Source organism: Vigna unguiculata, chromosome 5 (genome assembly GCF_037176805.1).
Source record: "Vigna unguiculata cultivar grain cowpea cultivar isolate G323 ecotype 2 chromosome 5, ASM3717680v1, whole genome shotgun sequence".
NCBI lineage: Eukaryota > Viridiplantae > Streptophyta > Magnoliopsida > Fabales > Fabaceae > Vigna > Vigna unguiculata.
Window position 1 is genome coordinate 10,159,808 of NC_140796.1, and position 25,547 is coordinate 10,185,354.

The 25,547-nt window shown below is 30.6% G+C and overlaps 3 protein-coding genes across 3 annotated transcripts; all 3 read left to right on the plus strand.

Moving 5' to 3' along the window:
- The first annotated feature begins 2,531 nt into the window (after positions 1–2,531).
- LOC114184010 (GDSL esterase/lipase WDL1-like) lies at positions 2,532–5,212 on the plus strand. The gene is made up of 6 exons (XM_028071235.2): positions 2,532–2,699; positions 3,540–3,617; positions 4,027–4,167; positions 4,255–4,331; positions 4,445–4,588; positions 4,691–5,212. The coding sequence occupies exons 1-6, from the start codon at positions 2,589–2,591 to the stop codon at positions 4,905–4,907; spliced, it is 768 nt and encodes a 255-aa protein (XP_027927036.1). The 5' UTR covers positions 2,532–2,588; the 3' UTR covers positions 4,908–5,212.
- A 2,557-nt stretch (positions 5,213–7,769) lies between these two features.
- Positions 7,770–10,949, plus strand: LOC114183471 (GDSL esterase/lipase WDL1-like). Its single transcript, XM_028070495.2, has 6 exons — positions 7,770–8,034; positions 9,376–9,453; positions 9,753–9,893; positions 10,034–10,107; positions 10,317–10,466; positions 10,597–10,949. The coding sequence occupies exons 1-6, from the start codon at positions 7,924–7,926 to the stop codon at positions 10,802–10,804; spliced, it is 762 nt and encodes a 253-aa protein (XP_027926296.1). The 5' UTR covers positions 7,770–7,923; the 3' UTR covers positions 10,805–10,949.
- Positions 10,950–11,522: 573 nt separating this feature from the next.
- LOC114186034 (GDSL esterase/lipase CPRD49-like) lies at positions 11,523–21,984 on the plus strand. Its single transcript, XM_028074032.2, has 6 exons — positions 11,523–11,733; positions 20,141–20,218; positions 20,901–21,041; positions 21,143–21,216; positions 21,300–21,449; positions 21,539–21,984. Exons 1-6 carry the CDS (start codon positions 11,626–11,628, stop codon positions 21,750–21,752), a joined length of 765 nt encoding a protein of 254 aa, XP_027929833.1. The 5' UTR covers positions 11,523–11,625; the 3' UTR covers positions 21,753–21,984.
- Positions 21,985–25,547: the final 3,563 nt, after the last annotated feature.

Consider the following 25,547-nt stretch of genomic DNA (forward strand, 5'->3'; position numbering starts at 1 on the left):
AGTAAATATATACATACCGAAGAATTTGTTCACTAACAAAATAACATTTGCCGATAAGAAAAAAAAAATATATAATTACACTTAATGGGTATGACATTAACAAGAAATTGTTTGTATTTAATGATAGAAAATGACAAAAGTAGAATACAAAAGAGTGGAGTTACCATTCAAACTAAGGTTGTGCACTTTGCTAGTTCCCCAAAATTTAATACCATTTGAAAACAAATCAAGTAAAGAAACATATTCGAACTTACCTTTAATAAAAGGGTTAAGTATGTTTTTAGTCCCTGAACTTTGGCTCAAGATTGGAATTCGTCCCTGGTCGAAACTTTGATAAATTTCGGTACCTAAACTTTAAAAATAAATGAATATAATCCTTTTAACCCAATTTTGTTAACTCTTTTTTAGGTTTCGAACACATTTCTCAGTAAATATTGGAGTTGTTTACGCCATTTGACACATTTGTTCAATATTTACTGAGAAGTGTATTCAAAACCTAAAAAAAAAGTTAACAAAATTGTGTTAAAAAGACTATATTCATTCATTTTTAAAGTTTAGGGATCAAAATTTATCAAAGTTTCGACCAGGGACGAATTCCAATTTTGGGTCAAAGTTCAGGGACTAAAAACATACTTAACTCTTAATAAAATTTTATCTACTTTAAATTTATTCTTTAGTGTCTTCTAATTTGTAGCTTCAAAAATGAAAATGAAAAATAGCCGTTAAAAAAATTAAAAATTTAAGCTTTACAAAATAGTGGTTTCATAAAAATGAAAAATAAGTTAATTTTAATATATATATATATATATATATATATATATATATATATATATATATATATATATATATATATAACATTCAAACTAAAACATATTTATAATTTTTTGCTAACTTTTAAACTCTATTTCCTTGTATTTCTAAATTGAGTCTTTACACGTTTGAGTCACTGTCATTGACTTTTATAATCTCCAAATACTCGTAGAAGGAGTTTTTTACACTTTTAATAAGTTAGAAAGTTAAGAAAATTAAGTAGAAAAATAGCTTTACCTAACTTAACACAAGTTGCCACCATTTAATAAGTGGCTTTAGTCTAAAATCATTTACCCTATGCAAAGAACAACAATCCTAGTTTTGACAGCCACAGACTTGAGATAAATTCAGATCTAAAACTCAAAGTATAGTAATAAATAAGTGTATAAATAAATAAATAAATAAATAAGAAGTTAATTTCTTTACTAAATAGCTTTAATGGAGTGAAATATACGTAAATACTCATTATGGTTTTTAGAAAATGAATACAGCCAGTATATTATAATATATTGAATTACCTATACCCATAATATTTTTTAATAAAATTAAATGAAAATAGTGATTTATAATATAATTGTTCCAACCCTCGTACAAGAAACAAACAAAGATAATGATTTATATTATTTTTAGTTAAATTATAAGTCTACTGCAATTAATAAAGGTTGATTGATTCTGTATGTCTCGACTTACGCCATACAAGGACGAGGATTAGAATTTGATTATGAATGAAGACAGTTAAAGAATAATGTGTGGAAGATTCTATAGGGTGTTTGTTTAAGCTTGGATGATTGTTTCGGCATGTGAGCTTTTATGATCCTATTTGCCTAAACTTTTTAAATAAGAAATCAACAATTTTTTTTGAGTTTTTGGTCATTAATGTTAGCATTATACAATGATTTTATGTTTTAATTTGTTAAACAAATGTATTAGAAGAAAGAATGCTCTTTATTTTTTATTATTATTATTTTAGAGACCCATACATTACTAAAAATTTCATATTTTCTACTAATTTTGTTTTGTATAATTTTTTTATAAATATTTTGTATAAAACACTTTTCGTAACAAATTTTGTAGAAAATATTTGTAAATTTTATAGGAAATAATTATTTACGAAGAAATTATCTACCTATTAAAATTCTTAAAAAAATAGTAAGAAAAAAGTTTTTTCTTATAAATTTTTTTAACAAATTTGTAATAAAATTCTGATATAATATAAGAATTTTTAGTAATGATAAATGAAACGAGGTAATAAATATATTAATTATGTATATATCACACTTATATCAGTTTTATATATGGGTGTGATGAGAACAAGTATTGGCATCAAATGTAAACAATTTGTTTTTTTAGAGATAAGTGGTGAGTAACGAAATCTGGTATATCCTTGAATGTGTAAATAATTTGTTATAGCATGTTGACACAGATTCCTATGTTTGAGCCTTTAGTATTCTCCAACACAATGAATGAGCTCGGAACATTTATTTTTGTCTTTTAAAGAGATGTTAAGTATAAGTGTACAAGTGTTGGACCCTCAAAGGAATATTCAGAATCCAATTATGAAGCAATTTGAATAATATTGTATTGGGAGTGTTCGAGGCATGGAGCATGATGAAATGGCAATATAATATGGCATAAGGTACTGTTTTGGTGCCGACCAAAAACGTGGCAACACCAAATCTGCATCTATAAATTGGATCTCATTGTGAGTGTTATTTCATCATATATGAACAGAGTGTAGTTGGTTTGTTTAGAGGAGTCAAAGAGTTGAGAAAGAAAATATGGTTGGCCCCATGAGACCTCAGATTGTGCTCTTTGGCTCCTCTATAGTGCAGTTTAGTTTCGACAATGGTGGTTGGGGTGCTATTCTAGCCGGTTTGTATGCTAGAAAGGTTTTTTTCTTTCTCCTCCGTTTTCATTCTCCAACCACACAAACTTTATATATTCTTCTTCTTCATCTTATACTTTTGATGTCTTTGTTCAACTAAGCTTTAGATTCAATATACACTAACAAACTCACTACTAATAGGTGAAAACCTTTAGTTACTACTAGTATAAACAGACGCAATCGCATATGTGCGTACACGCATTTTTTAAATATGCGTAATATTATATTAGTAGATGATGATATTGTAATGTTATTAAGTTAACGTATAAAATAAAATTATATTTATTAAAAGTAAAATATATCAGAAAAGATGAGAGAATAATTGTTGATGAATAAAGAAAAAGAGAAGAAACATAGATAAACGGTTTTATAAAAAACTTGTAAAAATAATGGTCAATTTTCAAAAAATTAATAAATAATTATATTTTAAAGAGTAAAATTGATATTTTAAAAAATGGACAAAAAAAAGGAATCTTTTTATATATTGTTATAAATATATGATGGCTAATTGGTATTTAAAGAGACTAAATACAATATAGGTTATATATGTAAAATGTAATTTTACATTATTATACATGTATATTTGTTCATTTTTATGATAATTGCACTGAAAGTTATATTTATAGTTTTTGATTTTTCACAAGACAAAATATACGTATAATCAAATTTGTCCTTCCGCTATATTATTAATAAAACAATTTGAGTAAAATTAAAAGACAAGTAAAACATAAAAAATGGAGGTAAATATTATATATGATCATGTGTAGAATATATGCGATGAACTTGTTTGAATGTATAGTTTTTCTCTAAAATCCTTGTTTTTATCTCACGTTGACATGGCCAGGCGGACATAGTACTGCGAGGATATTCTGGTTGGAATTCAAGGCAAGCTTTGGATGTTTTGGATGAAGTTTTTCCCAAGGTACATACAAAAAAAAAAAAAAAAACATCTTCAGTGCCACGTAGATTTTGTTTCTATACATCTTCTTTATTCTATTTTCTGTTCATTAAAAACATCAAATTCCAGTAATGGCACCATTGAATTGATCTGCTGCATATTATAGCAAATGAGAACCTGATATCTAAATTGTCTTAGGTTTACACAGCATGGACCTACATTCAGCAATTTCAATTTTTCTTTTAATTTTATTAATACAGTATTAACTATTAAGTATTTCTCTCCACACACCAAAGCAAAGGTTATTGTTTAATACTTTTATTTATCTGCGAATCATGTATGTGAAGTAAGAGATGTTGGTTTAGATAATGTGTGATGAGTTCTACTTTTGGCGATTCTCAGTGAATAATCTTAGTTATTTTCTTGAACACAGGATGCTCCTGTGCAACCGTCATTGGTGATTGTGTACTTTGGTGGTAATGATTCTGTTCACCCTCACCCTTCTGGTCTCGGTCCTCACGTTCCCCTTCAAGAATATCTTGAAAACATGAGGAAGATCGCTAACCATCTTAAGGTATAACAACTTAAGACGTCAAAAATCTTTTCTTTGTAACATTTGATGCTGCAATGTTTGACACGTATATATGAAAATATTTGTCAGAGCATCTCAGAACATATTCGCATTATCTTTCTCACATCTCCTCCCATCAATGAAGAGCAACTCCGCAAAAAGCTCAGGTACAAATATATACTCTTCTTGTTATTGCTTATAACATAACTTTCATTTTTTTTCTGACATTGTACTGCACCACACAAGTTTTGTAATGAAATTTTGGGTTGACTGAATGCAGTGCAACGCAGTCAGGAAGAACCAATGAATCTTGTGGAGAATATGCAGACGCACTAATGGAGCTGAGTGAGGAGCTGAACGTCAAGGCCATTAATCTTTGGTCTGCAATTCAGACCAGAGATGATTGGTTAGACGTTAGCTTCACGTGAGTACATATACATATATATATTCACAAAAACAAGATTTTTTTTTTTTTTTTTTGAGGACTGAACATTAAGTGATGTGTTACATTATTAATGTTGGTTAGGGATGGAGTTCATCTGTCGGCAGAGGGAAGCAAGGTGGTGGTGAAGGAAATATTAAGGGTTCTGAGGGAAGCAGATTGGAAAACCAGTCTGCATTGGATGTCGATGCCGACAGAATATGCAGAAGATTCACCTTATTACCCTCCCGCTCCTGATGGAAAAACCACCATAAATGTCTCCTACTGTGTCTCGCGAAGGTCTCTGCAATGGGATCTGTAGAAGCTTTATATCAATCTGCAGTTACCATTGTATGAGTGTATGAGTAATTAAGATGATTTTCTAGTGAGTTTGAATCCTGCTACCAACAAACTGCATCGCGGTTAGTGGAATATGTTGAATCTCTTAACTATGTTCATAGAGATTCAATCCTAACCATGTGTATAAAAAAAAGAGAGATTATATCAACTAGGTGCAGAACAATATAGTAAATGCACCTCATGCGTTTATGAAAATGCGATTGTAAAATGGTATTGTAATATGTGTGTTAAAATATATACATATATAATATAATTTTTATTATAGAATTACTGTTCCTTGAAACTTTTTACACTCGAGAAAAGGAGAAAAAGAAAGAAGTGTACTAAAATCTACAACACTGATATATAAGAAAAAAAATTAATTGGAAAAGTGCATATGTAAAAGGGTATAATTTATTTGTTTTTTTTCTTCTAGTTAGCTCTTGTGAATTAAATCTATAAAACTTCATGTGATTAGAAATTACACTCTTATATACTAGGAACACAACAAGAACTGAGATCGAATACATGCATATAATATTAAACGGAACTTATATATGTTCTGTTAACTCAAGATGTACTCCGTCACAAATCTCAATCATGAAAAGCCAAAAGCCAATGAACTGTAGCTTAAACACGCTGATAACAAAAAAAACACACACACACACAAATTTTAAATATATATATATATATATATATATATATATATATACTTAAGTTTTTATTAAAAAATTATTTTATTAATTATTTGAAATACTTTTATTTTTGTTTTAAGTATTCTGTTATTTATTTTTTTTATCAACAAGATGAAATTGTAGTTATTTTCATCTTTATCTCTAACTTGTCGATTAATTTATTTTTTTTCTCTTCAAATTGATGACAAAATAAAACATAATATTTAAATAAAAAAATATTTTAAATACTTTGTAGAACAAAAATTGTTTATGAAAACTTAATTAAAAAATCACAACTTAAAAAGTATTTAAAACTTAAGTTTATCTAAAATATACTTATTATTAAGTTTATCATTTTTAGAGATGAGAGGTTCAATTGTAAATCTGTGAAGATTCTAATCTATTGAGATCTTTCTCATTCATGAAAGGTCCATATTTAAATAAAAATGAATAAATGTTAATTTTTTTTAAAATATTAGTAGTATATGGTTTGATGTTTACCCATGAAACAAGTTTTCGTAAATATCATGTAAAAGATATTATTATACAATATGTAGTTTTTAATTTCAATATGGGATAGAATTTTTAGTGTCCCTTTATGTTCTAAACTAGGCCTCAACATCAACATTATAATGTTTGGTTAAAAACTTGTATAAATTGTACCGGATGGTGTATTTTATAAATTATATATTTTTATACTAAAGTCATTTTTTATAAGCTTAAACGGGGATTGAGTGAGAAAGAATAATGAAGGAGTATATTAAATTTAAATTGTTTCTTTAGTTTGTGGTTGTTTAAAGAGTTGTCATGAATCATGGGAAAATTTCAAGATCAACGATTCTTATGTTACACTTCGGTTTTACACTTGAATTTTGAACTCAAGAAAGATGATACATTACATTCTAACAAAAGTAATTAATTGTTTTATCTTTTGGTTATTTCTCTTCTAAATTTGTATAAATTTTTCAAAATAATAATCATTTTATTTTGAAACATGATTGAAAATATTTTTGAATGATTAAAACATTTATTTTTACAATCAATAATTATTTGATTTGTTTCCAAAAATTTTGCATTAATTAACCAATTAATTCGATAAATTATTTTGAATTTTTTAACTATCAATGAATTGTTTTTATTCTATTAATTTTGAAATCTTTTAAATTGATATGTTTGTAATTAATAATTATATTATTAATTTTAAAATATTTTTTATCAATTAATTGATTTCATTATTTTAAAGTTTAAGCATTAGGTTTAAGACATTCTAAAAAGTGTCATTTATTATTTTTGTTAACAGAAAATCTACCATTTACATTTTTCGACATTATCTAATAATATTTCATTTAAAATTGAAATTGATTTTTTAATTTTATTTAACTCAATATTAATATATTATTTAAAATACATTTTATTATATATATATATATATAACTTAAATACATTTTCATCACAAAACTAATTAAAAGATTGTTATTTAATTTTATAAAATAAAATACTTATATTAAATCTAATTATACTTTTTTACTTTTAAATTAATTAAATAAATGTTATAATTTTTAAAAATTAAATAAATTTTAATTTTTTATAATTTCTCATAATACCCTAAATATTTTAATTATTAATTTAATTTAATTTAAATTAAATTATTTGAAAAATTAAAAATTAAAATATTAATTTAGATGGAAAATTAATTTTAAAATACAATTCTAATAAAATTGCATACTAATAAATATGTATTTCTGAATAGATGAATTATGTCAAAATATAAATTAAAGAAAAAAATAATTATTTTAAAAATAATTTCAATTTAATAGATCTAAATAAAAAAATAAAAAAATATAAAATTAAATTGTAAATAATTATTCAATAATTAATATTTCTTTTATTAATAATTTTATTTTAATTCTTTAATTATCTTTATAGAGATACTCAAAAAAAATTTATAATAATAAATAATAAGTTGAGTATAAACAGATTATGCATTAAATATGTGTACTGTACAAAATTTTGTGAATGTCCATTTAGTATATACTGTATCAGACATGTATCCACTGTACATTTTTTCTCTTTTTAATCATATTCCAATTTGAGAATACGACCCGAGTTTAACGGGGCAAAAGTTTTGGCACCCACCCGTCACTTGTGATAAGTGCATAAAATGCAGTGTCATTTGAATCATGGCTCATCTATCAGTTACGAAACCTTGCTACCATTCGAGTCTTAGTCTCAACAAGAACGAGCACGTTCAACCAAGATTCAAGTGTGAGTCTTAGGGGTTCGGATCCGTTCCAATTTCACCCCAAAAGAAGAGAAGAAGAAGAGATGGTGGGACCAGCAAGACCCCTGTTCGTACTCTTTGGTTCTTCCCTGGTTCAGCTCAGCTATTCCCAGCAAGGTTGGGGCGCTATTCTTTCTCACTTGTATGCTCGTAAGGTATGTGTGCATGTACCTTTCACTATGGTGCTTTCTGTTTGGGAGTAAAATTGTGCAAGACTGTGACTTTGACTTGTGATGTGTGACTATGAATTGTTAAGTTATGATGTTCTTCCACGTAACCAAGGGTACAACAAATGATGAGTCTGTTTGAGAATCAAAACTAAGGCTACTTTTTTCTTTAATCCAACCAGAAGCCTTTAAAGATGAAATCTTTGAGAGCATATCAGCAGAACGGACACTATCTCAGTCTGATGTACTAAGTAATGGGATTTGGGATTTGTAAATACAGTTGTTCTTAGTCTTGGGTAACTTTTAGATACATACATGATTTTGGGTGTGTTTGCATTGCAACTGACCTCACGCAGAAATCTTGTTTGTGCATTGGAGAGGGTAAAACTTCTGCTAAAGATTAAGGTTATTCTTGGAAATTTAGAGTTTATGATTTAAGGTTTAAGACTTTTAATAGATCTCACCAAGTGAATGTTGTAGTATTCTGTTTCTGTTTTTGCTTCAGATTTTATTTGATCAGACGAGCGTGGAATTGAGCAAATGAATTCAGTGCTGCCACATTTTCAGGCACTCAATCAATACATTTGTTTATAATATTAGGATGAGGATTAGATGGCTGACATTTCAGATTTGTGTTTTTTAAGTGAATTGAGCTCAAATCTTCATATGACTGTTCTGCAAAATTTCATTTAATACGGTTCTCATGCATTGACCCTGCGGATGAATATTTTCTGTGTTCTGTTAAGATTTTCCATGAAGGTGGATGGAATCTCTACTTTTTGTTATTCTTGGCAACAGGATGAGACTATGTTGAGAATTGCGGTATTTTGGTTGGAATTTCTTTGGATAAACAAAAAGGGTAGTGTTTTATTTCAGACTAAGATTGCAAGCACTGTGACAGGGGTTCTTATTTGGGCAAAGAAAAATGTCATTTACCTATTAAAGTTTGGTGATGTGAAAATATGCCATATAATGCAGCTTCTTTTAATGTCAAGAAATGTTAAAAAGAATAGATGAACCTAAACTGTTGATGAATAATTTGCTGTCATATTGAAGAAATTTTATGGAAGTGGCAATCATACTTTACTTACTCATCATCCACCAATCATTTATTGTTTCGGTGCAAGACCTTGATATTATTAGAATAAGATCCAACTACAGACCAAAAAGACTATCAAATAGATTAACATGATATCACAGCATATAAAATGTCTTAATTTATTTAAATTTCAGCCAGTAATTGAATGACATTATTGCTTTTATTTTATATGTTTTTGGGTACACATTGGATTCTCAATGAGTTTAACTTTACACCTTGATATGACATAGGCTGATGTTATTCTGCGAGGATATTCTGGCTGGAATTCAAGGCGTGCTGTGCAAGTTCTGGCCGAAATTTTCCCAAAGGTACCAATAATCTTTCTCATATTTTGATTCACATTTCCTCTTCTATCTTCATCTTCAACGTGAATCTTTTGTCCTTCCATCACGAATGTTAAAAAAACTGCTTATTCTATTTGTGGTCATTGAGAAAGAAATGACACCTTGGAAATGGAGAATGGTACTTAATGATGTGAAAAATCTTGGCACAAGATATCCGCATGTTATCTTCTGAATTTTACAGCGTATTAAAATGAACTACTCAATTATCAGAATTCATAGCGTTTTTTCTAAGGTTCTGATCTGTGTCATCTTCTTTAACATAGAATGCCACTCAGCAACCATCATTGGTTATTGTGTACTTTGGTGGTAACGATTCTCTTCTTCCTCATCCAAGTGGCCGTGGTCAACATGTACCTCTCCAAGAATACATAGAAAACATGAGAAAGATAGGTGCCCATCTGAAGGTAAAGCAACACATTTCTCCTTTCTTATTACCACATGAAAGTAACCCTTCACCCTTCAAGTATTTTTACATAATTCCCATCTTTTTACCTTTTAATTATTACTATCATGTTTGTTTGACACAAATCCTTGTGATTGCCAGAGCCTTTCAAAGAAGACTCGCATCATATTTCTCACTGCACCTCCTGTTAATGAGGCAAACCTTACCGGAGACAGGTTTTCGTTTCAATCTAACTGCTATTCCATTTTAATAAATTCACAAAAGATGAAAGACAGAGAACTACATACAAAGAATTGATCCATAGAAGTAATGAACTAGACTTGATATATATTAACATTCTTATTTCCTTTGATTTTTCTTTTCTTTTTTTGGAACTTATTTCTAAATTAGACTCTGATGAGCAAAATTTTGGACTTTAAACCAGTTTGCTGCCGGGTCAGCAATTAAGAACAAACGAATCTTGTCGAATATATTCAGAAGCACTTTTGGAGCTGTGCCGTGAGATGAATATCAAGGCCATTAATATGTGGTCTTTACTCCAGAACCGGGGTGACTGGAGAGATGTTTACTTCACGTAAGTATGCATTCTTGGTTCAAATCTTCATAACCTCATTGTGTTGAGTAGTTCATTCATAGTGACATGCACCTTAATAGAGGAGATTCAAATCTTCTCATCCTTCATTTTTTTGAATGGTGTTTGATAGGGAGGATGGAATTCATCTTAGTGTTGAGGGGAGCAATGTGGTTGTAAGAGAGATATTGAAGGTCATCAAAGAAGCAGAGTGGGAACCAAGCCTGCAATGGAGGTCAATGCCAACTGAATATGGAGAAGATTCACCTTATGATCCAATTGGCCCTGATGGAAACAATGTCAATGTCAGTTCCCTCTTTGAAACTCTGCAATGGGAATAGAGTTGAAGCAAGAATCACAGAATAACAGGAAATAAGAACCGTATACAAACTAAAAGTTTTTTGTTCTTAGTTCACATATGCATCGTTTATCACTGGATTTTCTCACCTTGAGTGGAATGAAATGGTGACTATAATTGCACTTTGATTGAGCCAATTGGCATTGCAATTGTAGGACACTAAAAGAAGAACCCTTCTAGGTAAATGAATTCTAGGACATTAAACTAAGTCGATTATTTTAATCTACGTAACGTGTTTCACGATATGACAAGATTTTAATTAATCTATGTAAACCTATTAAAAGTTTGTTCGAAACAACTGTAAAAGTTAAATTATTTAATATTTAATTATGTACACAATCAATTATTATAACGATCATAATCAAAATCAATCTTTGTTTATTGAAAATTTGTTTGAAGATAATTAATTTGTTAAGAAAATCACAAATTGCACATTTTCAAATTCAATAAAACAACTTAGTTTCACTAATTTTTGTTACAAATTTAAAGTACTGTATCACACGTTGAACTAGTTTTAAAAACAAAACTTTAAAAATGTTCAGGTGTTCCTGTTCTAAATTTTGAATTCCTTGTACGCATGTATAAAATTGTACCTACTCCTTTTTAAAATCCTCTAATGATTGGTCTTTATTTAGATCTGAGCTGGCTCCCATTGATAGTGCATTGCTACCACATGATTTTGGTTTTGGATGATTTTTTTTTATATAAAAAGCCTAAAACGCGGGTAACTACAACGTGCATATATTCTCAGCAACATCGTATTTGGTTTGTGTTTGTGGTTGAGAAAGTGAAAGAGGAAGAAAGATGATAGGACCATCGAGGCAACAGTTTGTGTTGTTTGGTTCTTCCATTGTTCAATATAGCTATTATGAAGGTTGGGGAGCTACTCTTTCTCACGTTTATGCTCGTAAGGTATCTCCTTTTTCTTCTCTTAGTCTTCAAATTATTTTTTTTTTGTTTAGTTAGTATTTTGTTAATGGAAGAGTTATAGTATGTTTTTGTTGGCTTTTTTGTATTTCAGTGTCCCTTTGACTAGAAAATTGTAAAATAGGGTCTGTTAATTTTTTTCTTTTTTTAAATTGGGTCAAGTCGTTATGGAGAATGATGATGTTAGGGTGAAATCGTCTTCTCCAGACCAGTTTTGCTTTTTTTTTTTTTTTTAAAGTAATATCGTTGTTTTGAGAACGACTTTTGTTTAATTGAAAAGTGAAGTCGTCCTCTAACGTAACGACTTCACTTTTTACTTTTTTTTTTCAATTTCAATTTTAATTATTATTAAAAAAAATTTCAAAATTTTCACTTTTTATTATTTTCTTCTTTAAATATTTCAGATTATTTTTTTCTTTTTTTTTTAATTTAACAATTTTGATTATTTTTTTATTTTTTAGTTTTGATTATTTTTTTAAATTTTTCAGTTTTCGTTGTTTGTTCTTTTTTTTAAAAAATTTATCAGTTATCAATGCTTTTTGAATTTATAATTATTCTTACATTAATTGGAAACCGGTCCAGTAAAGGACGGTTTAGGTTTCATAAAATAAAAATCAGTCTTGGTGCGCACGGTTTTGGTGGTTTCATTAAATAGAAACCAGTTCTGGTATGCACAAACCGGTCCTTGTCATCACGGTTTTGCCATGAAACTAAAAAAATCAAAATTTATTATTTACGAAAAAAAATTAAAAAAGTGAAGTCGTCATGTATGAGAACGACTTCACTTTTTCTAATAGCATAAACCGTCCTTTCAGAGGACAACATTGCCTTTAAAAAAAAATAAAGAAACTGGTGGGGTGGAAGACGACTTCACCTCCAATGTCGTCCTCCACCCTGACGACTTAATCCATTTTGGCCAAAAAAAAAAAAGAAGAAGAAGGAACCCATTTATATAATTTTAACTTCCAATCGACTCCAAAATAAAATAAAAAAAAAAAGCTCTTTTTGTTGGATGAAAGAAGATAATTGACTTTGATCGGTGTTCGCTTCTTTTATCATACTCTCGGATAGAATTGTGTTTGATTCCTTCAAATATGATGGCTTATAATATATGAGTTTTTATTTAGCATAACGAGCTTAAATGTTAAACTTGAGTGGTGTATGTCATGCATAATAAACTATACATGCATTGTTATATATTTATATCAATAGTTAATTTTGTCATATAGACTAAAACTAATCATGTTATCTTTTTGAGAAATAAAAATTGTGAATTGTTTTTAATGGACAATATTCAGCAAAACTAGTTTATTACTCAATATACAATCTTTACAACAAAAAAAGTAGTGCAATGTTAGTAAGGATAAAATTGTAAATTTCTTCAAGGAATTATAGAGCATAAACCAACATTTTCATGATACATAATTATTAGTCTCATATATATACTCAAAACAAGTTATTGAGTTATGATTAGGGATGTCAAAAAAATTCGTACTCACGAATATCTGCGGATAAAACTTGTAATGGATAAGAAATGAATATTGCAAATAGATACTTGCAGGTAATGGATACGAGTATTTTTAATACCCGCATGTTAATGAGACGGGTATGGGTATCATAGTATCTGTACCCGTGGATATCCATATCCTTTATCTTCTAATTTAAATTCAAAAAAATATGATTAAAATATTAACATATTGATTTTAAATGAGTTATTTTTTATCAATTAGTTTAAAAAAAAATCATTTCTTGTAAATTGTCATTCACCACCAGTTAAATGGGTTATTTGGACTTTGTTTAAAATTTATGAATGTTATATATTGTATTTTGTTTGAATTTACGATTAAAATATGTTGTCAAATATTTATTTATATTTTTTTTTGTAAATACTCGCGGATACCCGTGAATATCCGTAAATATTAAAAAATTATGCGGGTATCCGTATAACGGATACCCGACACATATAAATACGAGTACGAAACGAATATTTATCCAGAAGGTAGAGTAGTACGGAAGAGCTACTATCTACATCCAACCCACCTCATTAATATTCCTAGTTGTGATGAGCTTACTAAAAAACTAACTTTTCAACTTTTTATAGTAATATTTTTATTTTTTTTATTACTTAATGTAAAATTTGGATGAATACCAATTTAAGAATTATATACAATATCTTAATATTGAATGTATTACTCTGTCTTTTGATGAAATTGTTTTTTCTATTATAAGATAGATTGGTGAGACTTTTATTAGACTAAAATGTATTTTATGACTTAAAAATCGTTTTAAGCTTTACTATTTTTTAATTAGTCCTTAATTTTATTAAAATACAAACGTTTTATCTCTTGTCGTTACTTTTATGCTATTGAATAATGACACAATCAAAGGTTTGACATATAGCATAATTTGATTGCCTGACGGTGATACTTAATAAAGCAAGTTTATCCAAAAGTAAATAAAAAATAATATATTTAAACAAAATAAAGAAAAGAAAAGTATAGAAGCCAAAAGTAAAATAACTAAATCTATGCGAATAATAATAAACCTTTTGTTTTATTTGGGTTTTAAGAGACAAACTTATCCATTTACGTCACACCGACAAGATCAAGAGTGCACGCAAACTCATTGCAAAAAGAAATTTCTGTTTCTGAAAAGGGTTGTTGAGGTGAAGGAACCATTTATGAATAGAACGCTAATGTATGATATAAAAATATGCAAATTAATAAAGATTTGGTTGCAAGGGGAAAGAGTATTAATGTGAAAGAATAAGCACAATTATTAAGGAGTAATATATATATATATGATGGGAAAAACAACAACAAACAATATATCAGAGAATGTAACAGATATAATTTCTCCTAACTTGCAAGAATTTATGAGGAGCAATAATCAAAGAGCAGTAATAATAAATCATCAAAAGCACAAATAAAGGCACCAAGATTTTTAACGTGGAAAACCCCTCAAATCAAGGGTAAAAACCACGAGTCGTCCAGACCAAAGAAATAGCTTCACTATGATCAACAAGAGTACAAAAGAGTCTCAATCAATAGCACAAATTAGTGCCAATACCCAACCAAATAACAAAGCAACAAAGCTTTCAAATAGAGAAGAACAAGAGAGGAAAACCTCTAAAAATAACGCTGCAGTGCGAAATTAATATCTTCCAACTCAAACCTCGTATCAACGATCCAACCGGTCAGACTGAAGAGCAATGAGTCCCGAACCTGCTGTAAAAATTTCAGCGCGATCCAACGGTGAACGAACCCGCAGTGCCGAATTTACGGCGACAGCTCTATGGAAAAGGTGAACAGAATTTTCCCTCTACCTCTCCCTCTATGTGTTAGGGCTTTCAGTGTGTTCTGACTCTATTGTTCTACCTCTCTCTTTATTTTATAGCCCCCTCTCCACTAGGTTAAATGAGACATGGGCTTCTCAAGTTTTAGGCCTTTTCTCCACATAGGAAGGGAACTCAATACCCAACAAATCTCTCCCTCACAACTATGTGGAGATAACCGCCAAACCGGCGATCTCACAACAAACTTCAAACTTCCCTCTTGACAATGCTTTAGTCATCATATCAGCACCATTATCATCTGTATGAACTTTTTCCAACTCCAACAACTTAGCATCCAAAGCATCACGTATCCAATGATACCTCACATCAATATGTTTGGATCTAGAATGAAAAGTTAGATTCTTAAGAAGATGGATAGCAGTTTGGCTATCAACGAGCAATGAATAGTTATCTTGCCTAAAACCAAGCTCCTGCAAGAATTTCTTCAACCATAACAACTCCTTGCATGCTTCAGTAATAGCAATGAACTCTGCCTCTGTAGTAGACAACGCTAAACACCTCTGTAGTCTTGATTGCCAAGCCACAGCTCCCCCTGCAAACTTTATCAAATAGCCCGAAGTGGACTTTCTGGAATCAATGTCCCCAGCCATATCTGAGTCTGAGTAACCCATCAAAGTAGGTTTATCACCTCCAAAACAAAGCTTCATATTAACTGTACCATGAAGATACCTCAAAATCCATTTCACAACATTCCAATGCTCTCTACCTGGATTTGACAAAAATCGACTAACTGTACCAACAACATGTACAATATCTGGTCTTGTACACACCATCGCATACATCAAACTGCCCACCGCAGATGCATAAGGAACTCGACTCATATTGGTCTTCTCAACTTCATTTGAAGGACTCTGTTTAACATTCAGTTTAAAATGAGTAGCAAGAGGAGTACTCACAGCTTTAGCATTTTCCATCTGGAATCTCTGCAACACCTTCCTAATGTATTGCTCTTGTGATAGATAAATCTTCTTTTCTCTCCTATCACGTGAGATATGTATGCCAAGAATCCTTTTAGCAGCTCCCAAGTCTTTCATGGCAAAAGACTCGCCAAGTGTCTTCTTTAACCTGTCAATTTTGGAAATATCTTTCCCAACAATAAGCATGTCATCAACATATAATAACAGGATAATAAAGTCATCATTAGAAAAACTTTTAACAAAGACACAATGATCAGAAGTAGTCTTCTTGTAACCTTGCTCACACATAAAAGACTCAAACTCCTTATACCACTGCCTTGGGGCCTGCTTCAAACCGTATAAACTCTTCCTTAGTCTACACACATAATCTTCCTTGCCTTTAGAAAGAAACCCATCAGGTTGCTTCATGTATATCTCTTCCTCCAAATTACCATGAAGGAAAGTTGTCTTCACATCCATCTACTCAACCTCCAAATCAAGAGTAGCAGCTAAACTTAGCACAGTTCTGATGGATGACATTTTCACCATAGGTGAGAAAATCTCATTGAAATCAATACCCTTTTTCTGTCTGAAATCTTTCACCACTAATCTGGCCTTGTACCTTGGAAGTGTAGAATTTGAATCTTGTTTCACCCTGAAAATCCACCTAGTTTCCAATGCCCTTTTGCCCTTAGGCAATTTTACCAAGTCGTAAGTGTGATTGTCATGCAAAGATTTCATCTCATCTTGTATTGCATCCAGCCACTGTTTCTTCTCTTCACCATCCAAAGCCTCTTCCAAACACTCAGGTTCTCTACCGTCAGTCAAGGTTATGTACTCATCACAAGAATACCTTGTAGAAGGTTGTTTTTGTCTATTAGACCTCCTGAGTTGGACTTGAGGTGATTCAAGTATATCACCAAGATCATCATCATCATGTTCCTATTGAGCATCATCAATTGGAACCTCTACTCCACTTCCAAACTGTTGGTCATCAACATCACCATGTTGCTCATTGTCTTGAGCTTCTGTTTCAACATTCTTCAAATTGTGAGCGGATAACCTCATCGTATTACCATCAGTGAGATTATTGTCTTTCTCGGGTGTGGTCTTCTCCACCTTATCAATGTCTTCAATGGTCTGGTCTTCCATGATTTGTACATCATGGCTTCTAACAAGCTTCTTCTCAACGGGATCATAAAACCTGTAGCCAAATTCATCCCCACCATAGCCAATAAAGATACATTGCCTTGTCTTTTTATCTAACTTGGATCTTTCATCCTTAGGAACATGAACAAATGCCCTGCAACCAAAGACACGCAAATGATCATAGCTAACATTCTTACCAAACCAAATTTTGTCTGGCACCTCAGTATTCAAAGCAACTGCGGGACTGAGATTAATAACATGCACAACTACAAGCAATGCCTCTCCCCAAAAGTGCTTAGGCAACTTTGCTTCCGAAAGCATACATGTAACCCTTTCAACCAAGGTCCTGTTCATCCTCTCCGCTAGACCATTCAACTGAGGAGTTTTAGGAGGGTCTTCTCGTGTCTAATACCATGCTGCCTGCAATAAACATCAAAAGGTCCACGGTACTCACCACCATTATCACTACGGATGCATTTCGGCTTCTTGCCTGATTGCCTCTCAACCATAGCATGAAATTCCTTGAACTTTTCAAGTACTTGATCTTTCCGTTGAAGAGCATAGACCCATAGCTTCCTGAAACAATCATCAATAAAAGTAACAAAGTAAAGTACACCACTAAATGACTTTACCTTTAATGGGCCACAAACATCAGAATGTACCAATTCAAGCAATTCTGACTTTCTTGAGGGAGGATGCTTCTTAAAAGATACTCTGGTTTGTTTACCAGCCATGCAATGAGAACATTTCTCCAATTCTGCATTCCTCAATCCCATAAGCACATCCTTTTTAGCTAAGCAGTTAAGCCCTTTTCTCACTTATATGACCAAGCCTCCGGTGCCACAAAGATGCCTCCATATACATAGCATTCACACTGTCTTTAGCAACCAAAGCTTTAGTCTAATACAATTTAGATTGTTTCTCCCCTCTGGCCATAACCAAGTTACCTTTAGTGAGCTTCCATTTACTAGAACCAAAGTGATTGTCATAACCACAATCATCAAGCAACTGCACAGAGATTAAATTAAAATGGACATCCGGAGCATGTTTTACTCCTTTAAGCAACAACTGCACTCCCATGTTGGTTTGCAGGCAAAATCACCAACACCAATGTTTATAAAACCATTATCTTCAACATATTGCCGAATAAAACCACATACCTGTTGGTGCTCAAAGTCCCATTCTTCTTCAGACATAGAATCTGGCTTCTGTGTAGTAATGACCAGAAGATGCAATTTCTTAACAAATAATAAATCTTTCATCTTGCCCTTCCACAAATGATAATTTGTACCATTCAAAGCAACCATATTTGCATTTGCCTCCATCATTCAAGCAAGTAAATATAGCCCAACCAAGAGCTTTGATACCACTCTGATGGGGAAAACAACAACAAACAATATACCAGAGAGTGCAGCGGATATAATTTCCCCTAACTTGCAAGAATCTATGAGGAGCAATAATAAATCACCAAAAGCACAAATAAAGGTACCAAGATTTTTAACGTGGAAAACCCCTCAAATCAAGGGTAAAAACCACGAGTCGTCCAGACCAAAGAAATAGCTTCACTATGATCAACAAGAGTACAAAAGAGTCTCAATCAATAGCACAAATTAGTGCCAACACCCAACCAAATAACAAAGCAACAAAGCTTTCAAATAGAGAAGAACAAGAGAGGAAAACCTCTAAAAATCACTGCTGCAGTGCGAAATTAATATCTCCCAAATCAGACCTCGTATCAACGATCCAACCGGTCAGATTAAAGAGTAATGAGTCCTGAACCTGCTGTAAACATTTCAGCGCGATCCAACGGTGAACGAACCCGCAGTGCCGAATTTACGGCGACAGCTCTATGAAAAACGTGAACAGAATTTTTCCTCTACGTCTCCCTCTATGTGTTAGGGCTTTCAGTGTATTCTGACTCTATTGTTCTGCCTCTCTCTTTATTTTATAATCCCCTCTTCACTAGTTAAATGAGACATGGGCTTCTCAAGTTTTGAATATTTTCTCCACGTAAAAAGGGAGCCCAATACCCAACAATATATATATATATATATATATATATATATATATATATATATATATATATATATATATATATATATATATATATATATATATATATATATATATATATATATATATATATATATATATATATATATATATATATATATATATATATATATATATATATACACACACACTTGTGCGTTGTATTTTTATTTGCAAGACATGTTTATAATTTCTCATCTAAATCATGTCATGAAATTAAAGTCTTATTATTAAAAAAAAACATTTTTTAATGCTTTTGAATTTTCCTCTTTCATAATGGTTTTATGAGGACAATAAGTATGATATTATCTCAACCATGTTACTTAATATACACAAATGTACTTAGAATATTTATTTTGAAGATTTGGTTATCATATGTACCTACAGAATTTATTTGTAACATGTACTTTAATCAAAATTTATCATTTTCTTCTGCAATGTAACATTTAACAATAGAAATTTCTAAAGTACAAAAATTTTTCACACGTTCTTTCAAAATCTTAATTTAACATCAATTATACACCACCATCATACAATATGATAAAACAAGTAGATCATGATGTAAAAAATAGACTAAGAAAAAATCATTTCACAAAAACCAATTTCAATTAGCATTCAATTTCGTCAAACATTAATTAGTTAACAATAACATATAAAACACCAATAATATTTGATGGTTTCAAACAAAAACCTAACTCCAAAAACATTATTAAATTTAAAAAAAAAAATCACAACTTCTTCACAAAATAAAATAAAAAGTCGGGCTTACAATTTATTTTTTTATAATTCTTAAAAAAAAATTACTTATTTTGATAAATTAGAAAAATTGCATTAGAATTATTGAAAACCCTTATAGAACAATATAATTGAACGAATTTATACTTATAAATGCATTTTGAGAACTAATAATACATTGTCATAATTTATGCATCGTACGAAGGCTGATATAGTTTTGAGAGGATATGCTGCATGGAATTCAAGGCGTGCTTTGGAGGTTTTGGATTCAATCTTTCCCAAGGTATGTTCATTATCTGAGTGTTAAATTCCTGTGTTCAAAAACATTTTCACCTTTTTTTAAGCTCAATTTTCTTACCCTTCTTCATAAATAAATGTGAACTTCCCCACCCAATTTTTTTTTTTTATATGAAAAGTTTAAATAAGTGAACCTCAGCATATAAATGTTAAAGGTAAGATGAATTTGAAATGTTGCACACATGATATCTTGAATAGAACTCATCTTAACAATTACAAAAAAATTGTATAAATTATTATTTTATATATTACTATGATTTAATTTGCCACAATTTACACGGTAAAACCGTCTTAAATGTACATTACCATTAAACATATTATTCGGTAAACTTAATTATCACAATTTTCAAAGTGTTTTTATTCATGTATATTCATTTTCTCCATTTATTTTAAAATATTTTCAAGTTTTAATGAAACTTTATTTTTCTAATTTATTTTGTAAATTAATTATTCTCTTTATTTTAATAAAATGCATTTATTAAGGGAATGGTTGATTTTAGTAAAGTTATCTTAAAAAGTAGCGTTTTATTGTTCAAAATATCAGGAAAAAAAAACTTTATATTGCTGTCATGTGAGTAAGATATTTCAACATTTAGCTTTGCTAAACGTGATAACAATAGGATTATTAATTACATAACATTGGTATTACCATGATTTTTTAACAAAAGGAAGCCAAAGAACAACCATCATTGGTGATTGTGTACTTTGGTGGAAATGATTCTTCTATACCAAATCCAAATGGCATTGGTCCTCATGTTCCTCTAGATGAATACAAGGAAAATATGAGAAAGATTGCTACGCATGTGAAGGTAAACATTCTTTGTTAATTTTTATCATCAAGTTCTTAGCTACCTAATGCACAAAACTAGGTTTTCTTTATTATATTGATAAGTTTCATAATGATTCACAGAACCTTTCTGAGAAGACTCGCACAATATTTCTTACCACTCCTCCCATCAATGAGGCACAAATCCTTCACAACATGTAATAAATTGGTTATTTATTATATTTCTTTTACATTGCGACATGATCTTAAAAGGATGAATAAATTGTTGGAGTGAAACCAGTGATCCACAGGGGCAGCTAGAGAGGACAAACGAAGCTTGTAGAATATATGCAGAAGCATGTATGGAGGTGTGTGATGAGATGAATGTCAAAGGCATTGATTTGTGGTCTGCTATTCAAAAAAATGATAACTGGGAAGATGTATGCTTCATGTAAGTATACATATATAAATGCTTTCATTTCATGTGCCCCAATTGAAAAAGGTTCAATCTTTTGATCAAGTGCTTTGGTTATTTCTTAGTGATGGAATTCATTTGACAAATGAGGGAAGCAAGATTGTATCAAAAGAGATATTGAATGTGCTTAAAGAAGCAGAGTGGGAACCTAGTCTTTATTGGAAGTCAATGCCAAGTGAATTTGGAGAAGATTCACCTTATGATGTTGTTGGACCTGATGGAAAGACAACTTATAATTTGTCTAACTTTATCTACCCTGATAATGACATGTGGGACTAGACTTGAGAACATGTTGGAATTCACAGTATGCTCAACAATAGTTGCCAAATCACAAACTTCAGTGTTGGGGCGTATGAAAAATGACATTCTTTGTTCTTGTATTTTTCAATAATAAACGGGTAAGAATGATTTTACCTTGATTCCAACATGTAATTTTATTAGGCCAAGTGGGTTTTATGATGGTTTTTGTTGATATCAATTATTCATCTTTCTTTCATTCAAGTTGTTTTCATATCATTTGTTGGATCAAGTTTTGTTTCTTCCTATCTCCCTTCTGGTAAACATCAAATAGATGTGGTGATATTTTTTTTTAGTAAATTATGCCAAATAAGACAAAGCTATTCTTTTTTTAACCAAAACTAAAATAAAAAGTTAATTTAAAGAGTGAAATGTACTTATTAAAATTAAGAAATATAATAATATTATAATTTAAATTACTCATTTTTATAAATTCAATCTTAATTTTTAGTTTTAATTAAATAATAAAGGGTTAAATATATTTTTAGTTCCTAATTTTGGACGCGAAATTAAAATTCGTCTCTATCCCAAACTTTGAACATTTTGATCTCAACTTAAAAAATGAATAGATCTAGTCCTCTTAACTAACAACGTTATTTTTTTACCTATTAAATTATGTTTCGGGTTGACATTTGAGTTGAAATGTATTAAATTATCTAAACAACTCAAATGTCAGTTTGAAACGTCGTTTAACGCGTCAAAAATTTAACTTATATCTATTTTATTTTTTAAGTTTGAGGACTAAAATGTATCAAAGTTTGAGAAGAAGATGAATTACAATTTTGCTTCAGATTAAAATTATATTTAACTTAATAATAAATATTTTAATTTATTTTACTAGAAATATTAGTTAATCTTAAAAACTATTTACAAAATTATACATACATATATACATACATATATATATATATATATATATATATATATATATATATATATATATATATATATATATATATGTTGCAACCAAAATCGTGACGGGACGGCAAACTAAAAATAAAATTTGAAAAAAAAAATAGAGTTTGGAATCGCCACCATAGTTTATTCTTGAAAATTATGGAAAAATAACATAAGACAAAGTCTGCAAAACACCAAATTCCGAGTCTAGGAGTCAGTTACGTGTGAGGAAGGTATTAACACCCTACAACTTTCTTTCTAAAACTACCTTTTAATTAAACGTGCAAAAAAGATGTAGTTTTTTCAAAATATTTATTTTCCCCGAAAATAATAATAAATGAACACAAGAGAAACAAAAATAATTTTTTGATTTTTTTGACCCGACAAGTATTAATCTTCGTTCTTATGTATCTCCATCCATAACAGAATCAGGATTACATAATTATTTATACATCTTTAAAAAATTGTTGATTTGACTTTTTTTTTATATATTTGAAAATAGTTTTATGTTTTTTTTATATTTTTAATTATTTGAAAATGAGTGTCATATGACGCAAGCGGTTGAATAGACACTAAAAAGTAAACAATTTTTTTATTTTATTTTTTATATTTTTTGATGAAAAAAAAAGAATTTTAAAAATTGGTATTAGACAAACAATAAAATAAATGAGAAAAACTATTTTTTGTTATGATTTTTAGAATAAGATAATAGAAGAAGGCCAAGAATAGGTTTAGAAAAGAAAAACGTGTAATATTAAAACAAAATATAGTGAAAATTTGGAAATGTATAATTCAAAAATATTAACACTGACATACCTTTTAAACTTTTTAGTTCCTCTTCTTCTTTATCAATTCCCTTTTTTTTCCTATAACTACCTCCTTTCTTCTTCTTCTTTTTCCTACCTCCTACCTCCTCTAATAAGAACTTTGCTCTACTCCCAAGAGAGATAAAAAGGAGGTGTGATTGTGTGAGTAATAATGAGAAAGATAGAAGTGTAGAGAATATTTTTTTTGTTTCCCGATTCTTTTTCATATGATAGACTCACACATTGCAATATCAATGCAATCACAGTCTTAATTCTAATGAACAATATAAGGAATAAATTGATCATAATAGCAACACATTATGTTAATCAAATCTCAGCAAATCAGAGCACACACAGTAATATTGATTCTAATAATTAGAATAAACATTGCTTCTGATTATTAGAATCATATCATTATTTTCTCTATCAGGATCAAAAGGTTGGAAATGGCATAAAATATGTTGGATTGTTGATTTCATGAGAAGGAGTGTGATAATTAAAAATAAATTGGGTTATTCCTTCTTTTCTCCTTTTTTTTTCTTTGTTTTCATATCATTTTTTTTCTTTTTTTAGTAAAATTAAAGTTTGAACAAAATTTTATTTCACCTTTTTCTTATTTACCATTAACTTTTTTTTTTCGAAACAAAAGAAAAGATAATACTCATATTTCATTACAAACATAACAAAATCACCTGGCTCCACCCTATCTTCTTCCTTTTCTTCACCTTCACTTCACGATTTACACAGATAACCTATCCCTGAGACCAAATACTCATCATCATTTCCAACATTGTCTACTTTGTATGGTAAATCTAGTTTTTTTTTGCCATTTTGACATAGAAAGTCACTCACCAGAGTGCAAGCGTTATCGATTTCGTTCTCACCTTCTCTTTCACTCTTTTCTGTTATGGGCCCTAGATCGTGAACTGCAACTACCTCGTCGTCAACGTCGTCGTGGGACCGAGCACCACCACATGATTAGTAGTGTGGACCCAGCAAAACAATGATTACTGCGACTCGGGGCACCACTAATCGTTACTGCGACATCGCAACTGCTACTGTCCTCACCTCCTCCCAAGCTCGTCGATATTGTCCGCGATTGAAGGCACCGCTAGCGCCAATAACACCATCCTTTTTCTCCTATTCTCTTTATTTCTTGTTCTGAAGTGTGGTATTGTGTTGTGTATTTTGTAATACCCATTAGAGAGGTTAGTAGTGGAACCAAAGGACAGGTGGTAGTCCATGATGAAGAGGGACAGGTGGCACCAAAGTTTGTTAGGCGCAGTAAGCGATTCGTGAAGATACCTGCACGATTGAAGGAGTAAATGGGTATTTAAGGGGGGGGATTGAGGAATTGTATGGAGGTGGTTATTTTCTTCTTCTCTGGAGTGTGGACCTTTACCACTGCTTTGTCTTTTCCTTCTCTTTTCTACTGTTATTTTTCCTTTTCCGCTTGAGGAATAATACAAGGAGGGATTCTTACTTCAGATTCTAGTTTTTTTTTTGGTATAATTGTTTGTTTGTGTTGATACAGTTTAAGGCAGCCATAACAATTGGTGCTTTCATTGAGCTCCAATGGCGGAGAACACTCGTCTCAAGGACTTGCAATCAGAGATGCGGAAGGCCTTCGATGCTATTGAAGCACATAACCAGAGCAATGTTGCCATGGGCTCTCGCTTGACCAAGGTTGAATCCCACTTATCTGCCTTGCAACTTTCCTTAGATTCCATTGCTCACTCATTAGAGAAATTAACGTATGGGCCATCAGTTGGAGCATTGGACTCATCATCCCGGGTTGCCTCTCCCTCCGTTGTTGTTCCTCCTTTACAAATGCGTCACCCCATTGCATATTTCTCCAAGAAATTATCTAGTCGTCTCCAATAACAATCTGCTTATGTTCGAGAGCTTTATGCCATCACTGAAGCGGTGGCAAAATTTTGCCATTATTTAATTGGTCACCACTTTGTGAATCGCACAGATCAACGTAGCTTGAAGCATTTACAAGATCAAACTATCCAAACTCCAGAACAAGAAGCGTGGCTTCCAAAACTCTTGGGTTTTTCTTATACCATCG

What these genes read in the sequence shown, in the direction of transcription:
- LOC114186034 (XM_028074032.2), top strand. Translation starts at nt 11,626, where the DNA reads ATGATAGGACCATCGAGGCAACAGTTTGTGTTGTTTGGTTCTTCCATT. An exon ending in TGGATTCAATCTTTCCCAAG is followed by an intron (nt 20,219 to 20,900) that starts GTATGTTCATTA and finishes TTTTAACAAAAG; the next exon opens with GAAGCCAAAGAACAACCATC. An exon ending in AGATTGCTACGCATGTGAAG is followed by an intron (nt 21,042 to 21,142) that starts GTAAACATTCTT and finishes AATGATTCACAG; the next exon opens with AACCTTTCTGAGAAGACTCG.
- LOC114183471 (XM_028070495.2), top strand. Translation starts at nt 7,924, where the DNA reads ATGGTGGGACCAGCAAGACCCCTGTTCGTACTCTTTGGTTCTTCCCTG. An exon ending in CTCACTTGTATGCTCGTAAG is followed by an intron (nt 8,035 to 9,375) that starts GTATGTGTGCAT and finishes GATATGACATAG; the next exon opens with GCTGATGTTATTCTGCGAGG. An exon ending in TGGCCGAAATTTTCCCAAAG is followed by an intron (nt 9,454 to 9,752) that starts GTACCAATAATC and finishes TCTTTAACATAG; the next exon opens with AATGCCACTCAGCAACCATC.
- LOC114184010 (XM_028071235.2), top strand. Translation starts at nt 2,589, where the DNA reads ATGGTTGGCCCCATGAGACCTCAGATTGTGCTCTTTGGCTCCTCTATA. An exon ending in CCGGTTTGTATGCTAGAAAG is followed by an intron (nt 2,700 to 3,539) that starts GTTTTTTTCTTT and finishes TGACATGGCCAG; the next exon opens with GCGGACATAGTACTGCGAGG. An exon ending in TGGATGAAGTTTTTCCCAAG is followed by an intron (nt 3,618 to 4,026) that starts GTACATACAAAA and finishes TCTTGAACACAG; the next exon opens with GATGCTCCTGTGCAACCGTC.